Source organism: Crocodylus porosus, unplaced genomic scaffold (assembly GCF_001723895.1).
Source record: "Crocodylus porosus isolate Cpor-Errol unplaced genomic scaffold, CroPor_comp1, whole genome shotgun sequence".
Classification (NCBI taxonomy): Eukaryota; Metazoa; Chordata; order Crocodylia; family Crocodylidae; genus Crocodylus; species Crocodylus porosus.
The window spans coordinates 202,207,569-202,226,458 of record NW_017728886.1 but is presented as its reverse complement, the minus strand read 5'-3'; the positions used below and the strand labels follow the sequence as shown (position 1 = coordinate 202,226,458).

General features: G+C 37.5%; 1 protein-coding gene across 1 annotated transcript in view; it reads right to left on the bottom strand.

Annotated features, from left to right (window-relative positions):
• The window catches only part of RP1 (RP1, axonemal microtubule associated), a 328,710-nt gene that overhangs the window by 36,495 nt on the left and 273,325 nt on the right, over window positions 1–18,890 (bottom strand). Inside the window, exons 45-48 of the mRNA XM_019542502.1 lie at window positions 16,773–17,025; window positions 11,832–12,073; window positions 8,265–8,391; window positions 5,374–5,522 (exon numbers count right to left, since the gene is read on the bottom strand). Coding sequence (XP_019398047.1) covers window positions 5,374–5,522; window positions 8,265–8,391; window positions 11,832–12,073; window positions 16,773–17,025 — 771 coding nt within the window. The remainder of the gene's footprint in view (window positions 1–5,373; window positions 5,523–8,264; window positions 8,392–11,831; window positions 12,074–16,772; window positions 17,026–18,890) is intronic.

Below are 18,890 nucleotides of genomic sequence, written 5' to 3'. Positions count from 1 at the left end.
CCCTTCCGACCCTAGAAACTATGAAACTATGAAACTATGAAGGATGTTGATAAATTGGACAGGATTCACAGAGAATTCTGACAATGAATAAAAGATCAAAAAACTTTACTTTTAATGAGTAACTTGAAGAACTGAATCTACTTCACTTTTCAAAGGTCTAAAAGTAATTTGATCCAAAAGTGCTGTCCAAGGGAACAGATTTTGATAACTGCTATTCAATCTAGCAATCCAATGTATATCAAGATCCACAGACTTGACACTGAAGTCAGGCACATTCAGACTAGAAATAAGGTAAAAATCTGAAGTTAAAAGCACTGCAGTCAATTAACCATTAGAACAGTTTATATGGTTACAACGGTTATCCATTACTATGCAGCCTTAAATCCAAAGTAGGTGCATTTCTACATATTTTTATCCTTGAGATCAACCAAAGTTATTAGACTTAAAGTAGGAATTAAATTTGCACATATGTAGCTGGGTGAACTTTTTTATCAAACATTTTATCTGTTAAATAATTACATTCAGTTTGACTGAAACTATTTTCAAATTCACACTGAATTTATAGAACTTTTTCAGATGAATAAAAGGATTGAAATCAAACTTTTATTTCAATGTTTGTTTTAGAAAAACACATTGAGACTATATTTTCTTAACTTCAATTTAAAAATATTGTTACAAGTAAAACAAAGAAACAAAAAAACCCTTTTCATCTGAGGTTGAATGAAGTGTTTCATTTGAACCAAAATGTTTCATTGCTGTTGTTTTTTATTTTGAGAGGAAAACCAAAGACTTTTCAGTTGATTGACTCAAAACATTTTTTTTTCAACTCTTCAGTTTTGCCAGCCATAAAATAAATTATGTTCAAAAGTCTAGTGCTGTGTCCTGTATTATGCAGGTGGATAATCACAACAATATCTTACAAGCTTTATTGACATAACACAATCCCATGATCACTGACTGTGGAGCCCAACATGTTTCAGAAATGTGTTTCTCTCTCTTGTAAAAGAAGCACCATACAGACTTCCTCACAGAAACTGTACAGGAGTAATGGGAATTGGTGAGGTCATCATCACTGGCTGATGGCTTCCTGACTAACACTTATCTAAGAATTTCTGGAAGTCTGCTTTAACTCAATTTGAGAGATCCATAGAAGTAAAAATAAGTAGAGAGATGTGAAGCAGACCTTGCCACCCTCTATAACCATTATTTACCTAAGAAATGAAAAAGCATAGGCAAGAGGCTGAGATACTTTCAAATTTTTGCCTGGAAGAGTGGCCCAAATAGGGTCAGGGTAAATGATACAGTTTTCTTTTGCTACTCTGGCTCTGCATACATAGTGCTGGACTGATGATTTCAGACTGACAGAAAAGAAGGACCACTTTGCATGCTTTACAATGTATATAGGATTGTACAAACTCCTAATAAGGCTATCAGTACCCTGGATGAATGGGAAACTTCTCTAGGGAACAGAATAGGGTTCAGAACTGGCCATCTGCGCATAATGGTGAAGCCTGGCTTTGGCCTTACATTTTCCATAGCCTTTTATTAGTACAGATGAGATTCGTGTTTTCTGTAGTTAAGGTCTCTCTTCCTTTCACAAGTTTTTTTACAGCCACGATCTTCTGACTCCTACCCTCTACTTCAGGGATGGCCAACCTGCAGCTCCAGAGTTGCATGCAGCTCTTTAGAAGTTAACATGCATCTCCTTGAATCTTTGCACAAGCACACACTGACCAGCTTCCATAACCATTACATCACATCGTGTGCTTGTGCAAAGATTCAAGGAGACACATATTAACTTCTGAAGAGCCCCATCTGGCTCTGGAGCTGCAGGTTGACCGCCTCTGCTCTACTTTATCTGTTTTCCTATCCTTTAGGAAATGCTTTTGCTGCCTGGCCTAGCAATGCTAGCCACTGCTGTTGTTGACCATTGTGGGCACTATTCTATCTTGGGCCATGTGTATCAATGCAATTATTACATTTGCGTCAATAGCACTTTGCAATTATATAATCATTACACAGGGAAAAATTCCTATTAAAAAGCAGCTTTACTAACAGTTACTAAACAGTGGCATCTGAGATGTTTCATTGTACAATAATTGCAGACAAATTATAACTTTTTAATAGTGACCACCATGTATTTGGTTTCCCATGTTCTGTCCATGTTTAGTACACTTCTGTACTATGTGCTTTGGTCTAAAGTAACACTAAAAATTGCCAATGCTTAATCCATGAACAAATAATGAAACTGAACACCAACAATCACCTCTTGTTAACAATTTTTATACATGCTGCAGTTACCATGGTACCAACCTGAATGGTTAGTGTCTAAATATAGGGCAGGATAAAGGATATCTCTTTCCAACAACTAATAAAACACTGAGTTAAAAATGTTCGTGGAGATTTCATTCCCACAAAAATTTAGAGCAGTTAATTTCTATGTTCCCTGCACATATGTTGAAAGTGGCTGAAACTTCAAGCATGCGTGTTAGTCTAAATACACTGCAAGTAGTATTTTAGTATTTTTCAATAGGATTGGTATGAACAAAAAATCATACATTGAGAGAGAACAAAATGGATAACCTATATTTATGAGATTGAATATATATTCAATCTGCAGAATAATCTATAGATGACAAACAAAGGAGCACCATTGCTTGTCAAACACTGCACTATAAAAGGGATATCAGAGGAGTCACAGGTCAACATAAAAATTATTTGACAAACCTGGACACAGAAGTTTGCATGTCTGCACAACTTGTATCTGGCTAAAGTCAGTGCTAACTGGTTGTAATGCTTCTTCATAATACATTTACAAAATATTAGTAAATACTATTAGGGACTCACACCAACTAAACTGTATAAAGATATGCAAAAATCAGCAAAAATAATCATGCTTACCTGCCCATTTTGCTACTTTTGGGAAGGACAGGAGAAAAGACAAAATGAATTTGAGGAAGCTCAACCCCATACAGAATGAGAGACTTGTTAAGCTGAAATGACATATGGGCAACTAAATAATGAGAAAAAGTGGATCCTTAGATATGTGGATCAACAATAAAGAAATACCTAGAAGTGAGGACTTCATTTAAATAAATTTAGCCTGTTCTCTTTTTAACTCAAAAAGGTCAAAACTTAGCACCTTGAAAGGCAGTTTTTGAAATTTAAAAAAGTTAATCCAGCTTTCAATGATCACACATGGCATCCAGTTCATGCAAAGATCTATTGAATGAGCTGCTGCACTGCAAAGCTATTTGAATACTTCTCACTTTCTATTAATACTGCATTGCTAAGCCATTGTTTATAACAAATCTGGCAATGTTCAAGACCAGCGCCATATTTTGACATGAATGCTAACAGAAGTGCTGTTTCAGTTCACTAGCAGTTACTGTATAGCAAGGGATGAAATTATTGGAAGGAAAAGCACTTTTTAAAATGTTAAAACAAGTGTTATGGTTCAGAATGCAAATTCCATGTCTGTTACATTCCAGAATCCCCCAAACCAGTCCAGATTTTCTAACTGCAGGGGTGCTTATCACAATATGTGAGTGTACTAGCCAAGAATGAGGCGCTCCTCATTTGAGAGTCTTTTTGGAGGTTATTTATAAAGGAAGAAAATATTGGGAGATTTCCAAGAGAAGCATTGAACAAAATGTTGCGACTAAGATGTTAGGCTTGCTTACAATATCCATTTACCCCTTATCACTTACAGGCTTCATCTAACACCTTTATTATTACAATTTCATTTTTATTAGACAGGAAACAAATCAAGAAATTTAAAACAATAGCTATTTATCACTTTTAAAACTGACATCACAACTTCACTTTAGGTCCTAAATAAACACATGCTAGTATTTACCAAGATTCATTAAAAATTCATGAGCACTGTGTTGCTTTGACACATTAGCCCTATGATGTGCCAAAGCAAATACTGAAGCAAAAAGTACACGCATACTTTGTTTCCTGTGCTAGGAAATTATGTATTATCTTCTACCACCTGACAAGTATAGGCAATGGACAGAAAAACTTCTTTCATGTAGTGAAGTTCACCTCAGTTCTACTGTATATTTCTGTTCTTCCAGCTGTCTCGTCTCTTCACTAGAGACTATCAAACATATCACCCCAAGTCACTACTAAACCATTCCAATAGCCTTGTTATTTAGATACAGGTGTGACTGGTGCCTCCTGAGTCTGGGAGGGGCACAATTTATGGGTGGACCCAGGGGTGGGCCAAAAGCCCCATATCCACTCCCATACTTCTGCACTGTGGCTTAGTACCCACCCCACTCCTCCCAAACACACCGCTGGCCTGCACAGCAAAGAAACTGCACCATCCTGAGCAGTGCCGAGTCAGGAGCCAATCTCAGCTCCCCCTGTACTCCACCTACCAGTTGTCTGTGTCTAGATATGTGGTTCTCAAGTTGCACTCTTTCAGAGAAGCTCTGATCTGAAAAACCTCGAACCAGACATGCAAGAAGACTAGGTCAAGAAGCCAGGAGAGGTAAAAGCCAAGCCTCAAACTAAGCCTGTCCTCACCAGTAAGGATAGGAAAGGTGATTGGAAGGTGCGAGTCCAGGTATGGGAGAAATAAAAGGAGCTGCAAGGGAGGAACTTGAACTAATTGGACGAGATCAATGGGGATAAGCAGCTGTGGAAGCTGGAGGAGCTGAGGTATGAGAAACTGGAAATAGTTGGACAAGGACACTAAAAGTATGAGTGATGAGAGAAAGAGAATGAAACAAGGACAAGCTGGATGAGAAATCTGGAATTGGGATAAAAGCCTTAAGCATGAATACCTCATTTATGAGACTGGAAATGGCACTTGAATGAGGAGGCAGGGTAGAAGTTTTGCAGGACAAAGGCAAAGCCAAATAAATATGGAGCTGTGTTTGGATGGGAATGAACAGAAGAGTACATGATTTAATGAATGAATGATGAGCAGAAGAGCCACCACTTGAGGTTCAGACTAATAGGGGAAGCAAGATCTTGAAGGAAGGAAACAGCACCCTTCCATCCAAAACCTGGAATGAAATCCATGAGTCTTCAATCTCGCGATCCTTCTTCTGGCAGCAAATATCTGTGAGGCCCAAATGGTACATAATACAATATTATGTCATACCGCACATACATAATGAGACACATTACCTCAATTGTGTTATTTCCTAACTAGTGCCTAGAGTACACTTTTAATTTGGGTTTGTTTGAAGGGAAGGAGGGGGGTGTAACAGATGCACATACACACATACTTGCAAACCCACATCACTAGGCACTTCAGGCTAGAAATGAAAGACCCATTTCAACTCTCACCTCATATCAGTCAGAACTGGATTGGGCTTCGATTTTAACCAAAAGCCTCTAGATATGATAACCTACCTTTCCTTTGGTGAAAAGTTTCTCTCCTTTCTGCACTAATTTTCTGCGACCTGTGTCTCCCAGGAAACCTCGCAGTACGACATACACATCAGCATCTGTTCCAGACTGTGGAGATGCACCCGTAGTAATATATAGATTATATTTTTTTACTGTTGGAAGGGGAAAAAGAATTAGGCATTGAACCACAGGCAGTTAAGGCATATTCTTTAATAAATTACAATTTCTAAAATCTTCCTGCCTGAAATAATCAGTGCCAGACAAAAAATTGTTTTATTTGTAAAAGTACACTGAAGCACTGCAATTAAAATGTAAACCCATTGTGATTGAAAACAAAAACTGAAATACTGAAACAATTTTCAAGTGGGTCTGATACAAAGAAAAAGAGAATGTGAGAAAAGGGTAATCCATCAGCAAAGATCATTCTAAAAAAACATATATTAATATATATGTGTGTATGTGTAGGTAAACACACACACACATTACCACATTTTTAAAATTTATTTAAATTAATAACACCCATACAACAACATCCATCCTAGCTTCTAGAAGCTCTGATTATTCAGAACCACAGGCAATATTCTATCCTGAGCTTAACTGAAGACAGACCAAGCCCAGTTTTAAAGACTGGAAGCAAAGAAACCTTTCTATTTTCTCTGAACATTTGTCCAAATAGTGACTGAGATTTTTCAATTTTCACTAACTGTGACAGTTCCTGGGGGAATATGCTACTAGCAATGGAGCAAAAGGAGCACTCTGGGCTCTTCCCCTACCCTCTCGGGAAAATCCTTCCTTGATGCTTTGGCTGAAGAATTCTTGTCTGTCTACCTAAGGAAGCTGTACATATCCTTTTGAACTATTAGAATAATCAAAAACAACACCCTTGTAGACAGCAACAGCCAATGAGACTCCTTTAATAAAGGGACCAAAAAAATCACATCCTTCCTATCATTGCCCCTCAGACAAATCCATCTCAAAATGTTCTTTAAAAATATGAGCATCACAGAATCCCAATACAGATTACTACTTTTTTTCCTGTTTTGTAAAAAGGGGGGTGGGGGGGGGGGAATGGAAGAGGGAAAGGGCAAGACTTTCAAAGTCAAGAAGACTTCATAAAAAAATGTCCTGCCATTATCTGCTTCAAGTTTATATCTAGAGAGCTCCAGCTTGAGTCTTTTCACTTGTCATTATGTTGAGGGAGAAGAGCAAGCAGGATAGGCCCTTTAGGATTTATAGCATATAATTAAGAACCTAAATTCTATCAGAAATCCCAGGGAGCCAGTAGAGCTAAAGGAGCGCTAAAGGTAATTCCTTCATGACCAGATACCTATTTAAGGCTACTGAATTCTGCATGAGTTTCTGTTGTGAACAGATTTAACTTGTACCTCCAAGTAAAACACAAAGCAGCAATCTAGGGTGACAAAGGTATAATTCATAGAAGGATATCTATGGGAAAACATGATAACTGTGTCAAAAGAAATAAATGCTTTAACACTCCTAGGAGCAAAAACAGGACACATCGACATGAGAAGCTTAATGCCCATTGGACTAATTCTATTACACATTAATGTGGCCGGCAAAAACCATGCTACTGTACAGTAGATTTGTTTGATGAGACTAAAGTGACACAAAAAAAGCATCTGTTTGTGCTAATGTGCAGCAGACTTAGTCCAATGAGCATTAAGTGTCACAAAAAAAGTGTTCATTTGTGCAGTATGCCGATTATGGCATATTATGTTAGAACCTGTAATACCTGTAATTATGGTGTATTAAGTTATAGGCCTGTGAGAAGTGGCTAGTATTTGCTTCAGAATTGGATTTGGCCGATTCAGGGGACAGTGATATTTGGTGATTCAAATCACTGTTATGAATTGATTCGGCCAAATCTGATCGGCCCCACCCGCTCTCAGTGGCTGACTCACCTGCTCTTTAGAAAAAAGCCCCCACTCACCAGCTGCTGCCAGATGGGGGGTGATCCCTGCTGCCCCCCACTGCCCCACACTATGGGGGGCTCTGCCACCAGCACCCAGAAGTCCTGAGGCTGCTGGAGCAGCTGGTGAGTTGGGTTTGTTTGTTTTCTTAAAGTGCCAGGGGCTAGACGGGGCAGCCATGCGGGGTGGGGCTGGGAGAGTGAGCAGGAGTCAGGGGGTACTCAGGGGGGCTGGGGGAGCAGGCAGGGGATGGGGCCTGGCAGGGGTCCCCCCATGGTCCCCTCCCCCCATCTTCAGCTCCCCTTCCCCTGCCCCCTACTTACCAACATGGAGTCTGGGTTCAGCTCCCTGCAGCAGTGAGCGGGAACTGCCCAAATCGCTGAAGCTCTCCAAATCTTTTTGGAGAGCTTCCAATTGATTGAGACCTTTTAACTGGTCTCCTGATTCGATCGATTTGGATTCAGGGATTCGGCCACCAAATCAGGCCGAATCTCCTCCAAATTGAATCAGCACCCAAACCTTCGCACAGTCCTATTAAGCTAGTACCTGATACTAAATGTGCCGTAATTATGGCACATTAATGAATATGTTGACACACCCACAGGTATGCATTTTTTAGGAGGAACCATGTGTCTCCTTCTTACCTGAAACTGTCATTTCCTTTGGATCTTCTTCATTTGTTTGGGGAGAAACAGAGTAAGATTATCTAGATAAAATGAATGGGAGCCACACACAATATTTGTAATCTTTTCAGAGATAAGTACTATACTACCAAGTGCCACAAATCGGTATTAATCATGCTTGGAGAAAAATGCAATGCTAAATATATGGGATGAGATTTTTAAAGCAATGCAAGAGATCTAGTTATGTGCCTCCTCTTAAAATGAAGACTCATGGTTAAAATCCCATGCAGCGCTTTGAAAAACCTCAACTAAGATTCTCAGCTTTTGACACATGACAAACCTGTTGGAAAATTAAAGCCAGCTGTGAGAACTGGAAGTTCAGCCACTGAAGTGCCTTCCTCTTCAGTAAAGCTTCGAAGAAATGGGAATTCTAGAGCTTCTTTACTTTTTCTGTGTTGAAGCTTTACCTACATATACAAAAGGAATAAAAGCCACATTCAATAATTCCATTTCTGGCTCTTGTATAAACTACGGTAAGGTAAAGAGGGGATCAGAGATGAGAGTATACAGATCTTTAATAAAAGAAAGATAAAAATTAATATTCTAAAATACCTTTTGAAACCACACTTTACAAGAAGTAGAAATCCAGACAATTAGAAACTTATTAAGATCCTATTAACACTGTTGTTGCACCCCCACACACACACTCCTCCCCCAAAAATTAACCCAATTTAAGGAAGTTCTGAGGGAAAAAAAAGAAAAAATGTAATCAAGCATATTTCTACTGTATGCATTACATGATCCCGAGTAGTGTTAATGAATTTAGTACATCTCCTGGAGATACTGTTTGAAAGCAAAAGGGATGGCAATGAGCAAAGAAAATGCTAGTCTGAATTTTAGAAAAAAATAAACGTGGACATGATGAGATCGTATTTTCAGCAAAAAAAGTCTCATTACCTCCATTATTTAAAGTTAAACTGGACAAAGCACTTGAAAATATACTGTAGAAAGTAATCCCACGTTGACTGAGAGATGAAAAGGGTCTAATCTTTCATTTCTATATGACATAACTCACTACCTTTGAAAAAAAAATGTCCAAATTCTTTACCCACTAAGCTCAGCTGTCTTTAGTTAGCAATGTTCACGGGTATGTGGTAGCATTATTTCAGCCTTCAAAGTGCTCTTATATTTTTCATGATATGACAGAAACATTTACAAGATTTAAAAAATGAAATGTAGACTAAGATATAAAGTTAAAATACTTTTTCTTTCATAGTGATATCTATGTGTCTGCAGAGATTGTTGAAAGTCAGACCTCATTTACTGTGCTTTGTATCTTCAAGAAGTAAAAGTGGGAAGAATAAAAATGATGCTGTCTTTTGGCTATTACACTCTCTATAAATAAGACATGTACTACAATTTATTTTTTATACGATATGTTATATTAATGGGATTTCAGGCAGTTTATTCCAAAACATAAATGGAATTATTTTTCAGTGCTCCTGATTATAAAAATGAGGGAGATCCCAGTTTTGAATCCTATTATGTGATGTAAAACAGTGGAATGACTAAGCTCCAGACATCTATCTATGTTGTAATAGAAATGCTGAGACCTCTGGGAAGTCCTGTCTTGTATAGTTTAAATAAAAAAACATTAGAAACATAGAAATTACCATACTGGTTCAACTGGTGGTCTAATTAAACTAGTATTTTCTGTTTCTGTTATTACCCTATCCTAGATGTATATATTCTGAAATAAGTATTGCTGTTGCAGAATAGCCCATGGCATGTCTACAAATGTGCTTTAGTGTACATTAGCCTTTTTTAATGCACATTGAACCATCACTTTACAAGCATGCTCTTTAGTTAATGCACATTAAGACAGGCTAATATATATTTTCCTAGTACCTGACAATGAAAGGCATCTACACATGTGCTCCAGGGGGTGAGGGTCTGGGGGCACTTTACTTAGAGTGGCTCTGAGAGCTGCTCTAATTAAAGCACCCAGAGCATCTCATGTATTAGTATCCCCACACTTCAAATTGGTGGCAGGAATGCTTTATCTAAAGCTCACTGATTGAGTCTGCAAAGTGCAGTAATTACTGTGCTCCAGCCAACTTCTGCATCTCATGTATCAGTGTCCCTGTGCTTCAAAATGGCAGTGGGGACGCTTTATCTAAAGTGTGTTGGACAAATTTTAGATAAAGTGTCCCCTGTTGCCATTTTGAAGTGTGGGAACACTGATACACGAGGCACAGAGGCTGGCTGGAGCGTGGTAATTACCATGCTTCAGAAGACTCGACTCTTTGAGTCTGCTCCAACATGCTGTAATTACAGTGCATTGGAGCAGCCTGTGCACTTGTGTATAGGTACCCAATGGTACTAGATTTAATATGCTTAACTAAAGTGTGTTAACACATGTGTAGATGTGCCCAGGTAAATGTCTTTTTAAGTCCAGGAAGCCAGTGCTTCACTTATTCTCTGAAGTAGGAAAGTTTATATCCTTTTTATAGCTAATTCTCCCTAATGTAAGTGTGAATATTTTCCATAGCGACCTTTTTCTAACTAATCTTTGAACCACTACTGTGAGTTAATGAAATAAAGAAGGCTAATGGCTATCATTGTTGTAATTATCAAGTTTCTGTTCTCAGGATACAAATTTCTATTGTGATCAACTGTCTTCTATAATCTTGTGGAAGCAGTTGTTATATTTAATGTGTAAAGGAAGATGAAATTAACAACTTGCCTAGAAGATAAATGTCAGGTGTTCACCCTGAAGATTAATATCTTGTATTAGGAGTGAAAATTAACATCTTTGTCACTGAAATATATAAATAGTCAGAGACAAAGATATAACTAACATTTGAACTGGATCATTCTTTCCCTTAGGTTTCCTTTGTTTTACCAGCAAAGTAGATACAGATCTTTTAGTGTAGTACCATACCATTTTGATGTGATGTAAGATGTTAACTTCACCTTCTTAGACATCAGAAGAAAGACTGTCACTTTTGCTATTCATTTCTTTTTCTAAGATGCCAAGTTAAGTGGCAGATATTTTTGTTAAAAAGGATTTCCAATGTCTCACTTCATTAACTGTCTTGGATCCTGGGTCCATAACATATAATAACCAGTTTTGAATTATGTAAATACTGCCAGGCATGCCAGCAGCAATAGCTTTGAAAAGATAACACTGGAAAAGCTACAGACAATGGCTCCTATGTGCAGCTGCCCTAAAGAAATCCAGCTTTAAATTTACAAGATTTTTGCTATTCAAACCTAGTCTCCTTGTTTGGAGCATGGTGGAAGCATCCACACATGCAATTAATGTGACTGAATAAACTCCAGTGCAGTTGCTTCCAGACACTGTATTTGCATGTGTGCCTGAGATTGCAGCACACTGAGGAGCAGAAGGCCCCAGGGGTCAGCTGCTCTGACCCAGCTCAGTATGTTGTGGAAGGAACAGCTGGGCCACATGGGTGCTTTAGTGTGGGGCTAGCTGGCAGGGAATCCTCGCACAGAAACACCCTCATGACCCAGCCAGCCCTGTCAGCATCTACATGTGCATTGTGGCAGAGTGAAAAACTCCTCCACAGGATAGTACTTGTGTCTGGCAGTATTAGCCTACAGCCAAGTTAATTAATTTATTCCATCCTAATAGCAGTACATATGTAGACAGTGGTGTTTTAATACGGAGCTAATGAGTCAGCTCTGCAGTAAATGCCTTATGTAAACGTGCCCACTGACAAGCATTATATCACAAGGTTAACCACAACAGTTAGCAGTTCCACTTACTTCATAAATAAGGAGCTATGAAATGTTGACCATAACTGGAAACTGCAACTGGAAAAAAAGCTGTAAGATTATGAAAAGAAGAGATATTAAAACTAAACTGAACTAAGTTCTTTACCTCTTGGCAATACCAAGTCTCTCCATTTCTGGCTTCTTCAATTTCCAGGCGAACTTTGCATATAGCGTTGAATTTCTTATCTAATTCCAGTGATGTATGATAATTCTGGCCCTTTTTAGGAGATCCTTTGGGGAATACGACTGAAGCATGCACCCCTTTTTCACCACAAACATACAAAGTCATTTTGGGGGTTGTGAAACTAGTAGAAATATCATCAGTCACAACAATTACATCCCAAGTCCCTAGAAGAAAAAAAAAGCAGATAATTAATTAATAATCTATACCTAAATTCCAGAATAGAACAGATGCTTTTACTAAGGAGTGAGTGAGTGAACTGGCATTCATTCCCATTATCCCATTGATCTAGACTCTTGGGATTTGTCACACTCATTCATTACCATGCACTCAGTACACAGAAAAAAATACCTTGAACTTTGATTTTTCAACAAGATGTTGCAAGTTGTCAGTCATTTTACTGGATTTCAGCAGTTCAGTTATGCACCTAAACTATCCTCTTGAAATTTGCGATGTTCACAGCCAGGTGGTAGTAAGAAAATTCTTTAAGTTTCAAATTAGTCCATCAGGTACAAAACCATGTCAATATCCTCTGCTTAAGGTGGTTCCTCAAATTTACTGAAATCCATGTCATTTATTGGATTTTAACAGATACATTTTGTTCTTATGAAGACTTCCAGTTATGGCCCCAGTTCAGGAAAATGTATTTTGAGGACAGCACATAAGAATGCCCTTAACTTTATTAAATGCTTAAAAATTGTCCTAAATAGTGATACATATATTTAACTGATTCAAAATCTAAGAAAGCATTAAAACCATGACAGACATAGGTTTCTAAGAGTTTTATGATTATAGTAGAGAAAGAAAAGGAACAATAGTCACTTTTTAAAGCAAATGCCTGGATACTTGGAAAACACCAGGGTCCAACAGAAACCAGAAAGCATTTTGGTTGCACAGGAAATACAGGATCAGACCCCATTTGTTTAACGATGAGATTTGACCCTATGATGGAATGCCAAAATTTGTTTGAATTTAATGCAAATTCATGTAAATAATATGACCAATGATTTTCCATTTATTCTCATAATTTCCTTGTAAAGTCATACTGGCTGACTGTGACAACTGGTAATATCCCCAGTTATAATTTAACTATCCCTGTATAGTCAATGCTACAGGCCTCAGTTATTTTGGAAGACAATATTCTTAATATGATCTATGAGAGCTTTTTTAGCAATTGAGATGCTGCAGATTTAAGGCTAATATTTCAAAATCAACTGAAGTTAGAAATAAACAAAAACAATTATACCAGTGAAAGCAAATGAAAGTGAAACAATGATATGCCATCTCTCCCATTGTCACATGGCATGAATTTTTAGCTTTTCTGGAACTGAAAGATGGAAAATTTAAAATGTCAGTGAATGTCTACCTAGGAACAAAGTGCATTTAAAGACATGCTCTGGAAGGCACTTTAATTAACAAGTCATGCTAATTAAGTGCAGCCAAGCGTCACATGTATCAGCATTTCCATACTGAAAAATGGTGATGGGGCATTTTGAAATAAAGTTCATCGAACCAGTTTAGTTCAAAGCATCATTTTCAGCATGAGGATGCTGCTACACATGACACTGGGGGCTGCTGGAGTGCATTAATTTCCACACTCCAGCAGACTTGATTAATCAAGTCTTCTCCAATGTGCGTTGGAACAGCCTTGCTGCATGTCTATAGGGGCCCAAAGGTCTGGAAGTGAATTCACGGGTCACTGAGTCCAGTTCGTCACTATTACAGACAATTGCATCATATCAACCTTTTGTAAAATCATCAAGCTTCATCTTAAAACAAACAGAAGGCATTACCTATCTCATCTTCAAGCAATTTAGCTTTTTTGCCCCTGCTATTACTTTGGGAATCTGTTTCCAAATCCCATGCTTTTGAAGATTACAAACTTTCTTCTAATTTTTAACCTAAATATAATTATTTTCAGTTTATACACATTTGATTTTGCACTAGCATTGCCCTTCAGCTTCAAATAGCTCTATTTTTTTCTCTTGTTCTTTCCCCACTGATGTCTTTGTAGATAGCAATTGTCTCTACTCTCAGACATCGTTCTATTAAGCTAAATAAACTGAACTGTTTTAGATTCTACTCCTAGTATAGGCCATGACGCCCCTTGAACCTCTTAGCCAACCTCAGTAGCTATTTACATTTAAATTAGTAGTTCTTGGAAATAGATTACTAGACCTGTACAAAGTATTCTAAATCAAGCTTTACTAGTGCCATGTGCAATAGCATTATATTTCTCTGTCTTTCCTGGAAATATCTTGACAGATGCATCCTAGGGTTATGGTTGCCATTTTCTACATCTGCATCACCTTGTTGGCTCATTATCATCCTGTGATCAACCAATATTCTCAGGTATGTCTCCTCTTCTGCCATTTCCACCTGACAAATGTCCTTCTTGTACCTTATTATCTTATTAATAGTTAGATAATAGTTGTACCTTATTATCTTAACTTAATAGTTACTAAGAGAATGAGTTTGCCCCTTGTAATATAATATTCCATTCCACTGCTATTACTCTAATGCTCCAGGTCATCTGCCATATATGATATTCTGATCTTCCTCTATATTAACAATACCTCTTAACTTTGTATCGTCAGGAAATTCACCCAGTGAATTCCTCCTACTCTTTGTGCCAAAATCACTAAGGAAAATATTAAATAAAAGCAGGTTAATTCTTGAGGAACTGTACTAGTTATGTCCCCCTAACCCAATGGTTCCCTTTTTACCACAATTCATTGTCAACAGTCTTTCAGCAGGTTCTTTATGAACCTTACAATTTGTCATATAATTATTATCTTCTCCAGCTTAATTAATAATTTTCTACATGGCATCATACCAAATGCTTCACTGAAATGCAGCTACATGAGATATACATCATTTCCCTTTCCTAACACATCAATTATCAAAGAGAGATACCAGCTTAGGGTGGCATGGTCTACCTTCAAATATATCTCAGTTGCATTTTATCACATTTCTATTTATTTCCATGCCTTTAATTATTCTTTCCTTCAACATTTGCTCTAAAACCTTTCTTCCTATTGAGTTGAAACAAATTGGCCTACAGTTGCGGTAATCACTTTTCCTCCGTTCTTAACTATTTTTAAGTTAAAAACACTTTTGACTTGACAGTTACTTAAAACTCTTGCCATTAGAAGTGTGATTTCATACCCTGGTTCTTTTGGAATTCTGGGGTGAAGTCAAGAATTAGCCGATCTCCCCAGTTTACGTGCATTAAGTTGTCTGCATTTTATTTACAGCTTGGATACTGTAATGTTCATTTGCGCTTCCTCATTCTCCTTAGCCATCCTGCCATTGCCCCCACTGTCAACACTGTCACCCTATCAAAAACTGAGGCAAACTATCCAGTTTATTTTGGGGCATATGTAACAATTCATCTCAGTTCCATGTATAGTGCACAACAGCCCAACTTCTACTTTCCCTTGTCTCTTTTTTATTAAATATGGCTGAGGAACCTTTTGCTATTTGTTTTAATTTTCTTTGCAAAGCCTCATTCAGCTTGACTTTTAGCAGTTCTCACTTCATCTCTACATTTCCTGACCTTTAAGACAGGCTCTCTTCTTCCAGCTAATATAATTTTGAGGTAGTTATGCATCCTGAACTGAATATCACTAGTCACGGGTGTTGAGAGAGAACCTGAATCTGGATTTGGGGGACAACACTACATTCTGGGTGCAGTAGTTCATTGTTCTTGTTTTTAAAATGGCAACTATTGTGATGGTTATTCAGAAATTTAGGAGGTTGTTGTTAACTATTGGTCTTATACACATATTTCCAAGCTGTTCTGTGTTTCTGTTGCCTCAGCAACATTGATCCTGTAAACTGGAACAAAAGCTGCATGGCAAATATGCAGCAAATACTGGACATATGTATTACTTCCTGAGCTTTAATCAAAACTTAATTTAAAAGGGAGCATCCATAGGTAACTTTAGCCACTAAGTTATATTAAAGCACTGCTGAATTTGTTCTTATTGGTTAGGTCTTAGCCTGCAGAGTAGTCTGACATTTCTGGTTTAGGTGCCATAAACAGACCTAGAGTAATATTTTATTCCCTTTCAGAAGTATTTAAGGTATGGGGGGCAGATATGATATCCGTAGAGTCATTCACAGGTTTGAAAAGGGATTTCAAGAGTCATCCTTAGCACAAATGCAGGATTCATTATTCTTAAATAATCCCAGAGAGAAGCCTTATTCAGTCTCTTCCTGAAAAATTTCCAGTGAAAGAGATTCCACAATTTGGTATAGTGACAAAGGATTAAATACTTAATTCTTTTCATTGTCCAAACTCATTCTGAAGTCCAGTTCTCGCATTTCATGTTTTGAACAGAATTATGGTTTCCAGTCAACCCTAACCAAAGTACTTGTGAGAACTGTCACTGCAGGTGTATCATTTAAAAGAAAACACAATGTGAATAATGGCAAAAGCCATTGACAAACATGTGAGCATATGGGAAAATCTCATTGTTCTAAAAGAGAGATTTTTGTGTCTCTTCGTGTGTTCTCATCGGTATTGCAAGAGCCTTCTGCTCCGCAGTTACTACCATATGGAACAACCTACTTTCTTTCTGCCTCATTAACAATATTTTCATACCTCATCGAAAAGCCTACTTTCTGTATTGTCTATATTTCTTTATCTCTCTTTCTGTATGATTACTGGTGTTTTTCCTCTTAACTTTATAACTGTATTTTCAGCCTTGAAAATGCTTAAGATGACACTTGTATAAGAGATGCTACACAGAACAAAGTTGTACTATTCTCCTACTGTATTTTTAGTTTCAATGGACTTGTCTTGAAAATAAACATAAAATACAACAAAAACAGACGTGTAAAAGGATTTTGGCATCTCACCCCAAATACTTCCTTTTAACTGCTCCTTCCTGACTATTCCAAGAAGTCTCAGCTCTCGCTGAATCTGTCCATCACCAACTCCGCTGTCTAACCATTCTTGGCATGAGAAGACGTACTGGATGTTGTTTTCGCCTGATTCCTGGATGGTGATTCGGTCCAGATACCATCCAGCTCCATAACCCACATGACTGTGCTCAACAAGCATTTTCCTTAATATTCCAAGGTCTACTGCTTTCATGCTAAAGGTATCAATCTAAGAGGGATAAAATTTCAATGAATGACACATAACTGATGTCAATAATTACTGATTACATATACAAACAAGGATTGTTAGGCAAAATAGATTAGTTTCCTCAAAGGATGGGTCTACTGATAGACATAATAAGTGAATAACTATGTTTGGAGATCTCACTATTCAGGAAATATTTGGACACTTGAATCTGCACGTTTTCTCAATTTCTAGCTAGCAAGTCTATCCTCCTACTGGTGAGGAAAAGAGAATCTGCCATTGGATCCTCTGTCTGAATTACTCCTCATTTGAATAGAGCAAAAGAATGAAGCATTAATTCACTTGTAAAGGGCCCTCACTCTTGAAAGCCCAACCCATCAACCCTTTCACCATAATCCACCTAGAACTCTATGGAGGAAGAAGGAATGGTGCAGATCAATATGAGAAAGCATCTATTAAATGGGACTTCAGATTAGATAGGGGGCTTTTATTCTTAAAATGTTTTTAAACTTTTTTAGAACTTAATTTGCCTTATTTCACAGATGGGAGAAGACGTCATATTACAAAACCACCAAATAGAAATACCAACAAACTATGCAAACAGAGGATGATACTGACAGAAGAAATTAGAATGAAGACTGTGCATGCATGCGAGTGAGAAGTGATGTGCTCTTTAAATGTACATAGACATCTGTTTAAATATTGCTACAGCGACCAGTAAACAAAAACTGAACAGCAATTGCACAAGTGCATGTTGGGATGAATAAATTACATGACTGAGAGAATGAATGTGTTCTATGTGAGAGAAAATATGAGCAGGTGGGTGGATATATGGGCCTATGTGTGGGTGACATTAAGACGACCAGATGGATAGTAGAAACAGGCGGTGTAATTTTACTTGTTGCCAATGACTATGTCACCAGGCAGGATAAAACATGAAGACCAGAAAGCATCAGAAGTGGAGATGAATGTATTTATTAAATTATGTCATCCCTAGTCCATCCTCCTTCATACATAGGATTACTCCCTATAACTTGCTCAGAAAGAGGAAACATCAGAGTTGTTATTCCTATCACAGCTTCAGAACTTCTGACATTTTTACCTTCACTTATCCATGATCTTCCCCAAACAGTTACCATGGCAAATCACAGCCTTTAGTATAATGCATAAAAGAGGCCCAAAATAGGAGTTAGCTGAGAAGAACACGTTGTGAATAACTTTAGGAGCAGTGCCTAGCATTTTATTTGTATTCTTTGCAGTTTCAAGATGAATCTAATCTTCTTGTCAATCTATGTGACCCTTAACTTGGAGCATCTAGCCTGTACTGGTAATATTCATGTTCCTTCATTGCCACCTCTTTTCATTTGGAGACCTATCATCAGTTTCATTCTTCATGACAATAATTGATAGTCAGTAGACAACAGTGGTCACAATCACCCATTGTTATCAAAGAATTCTCATCATAATGCAATAAATTACCTACTTTCTCAGCACTAGCAAGAATGTACTTTTGTCTTATGTCATTATACTTCTTTTTTGTTATTTTAGTTTTTTTTTTGGTGTAAAGACATTCAGCTTTGCATTTATGCACTTCATTGGAAGTGTAATTGATGAAAACCAAAATGATTTTATTTAAATTGGCTTGCCTGATTTAGATCCAGCTTCAGCTAGGCAAAAATATAATTTCCCACTCATTTAACCAATGTAACCAGTGAAATGTTAGCCAGAAAGATAATTACTTAAATAAATATAAACCAGCTTCACTTTCTGCAGTTTAATTAAATTGATTTTAATTATTTTATCATGCTGTTATGATAGAAATGTATTACTGGTAGCTCATTTAATTCCTTTGTGTTGTGCAAAAAACTGTTCCTTGGTCTTCTTTCTAA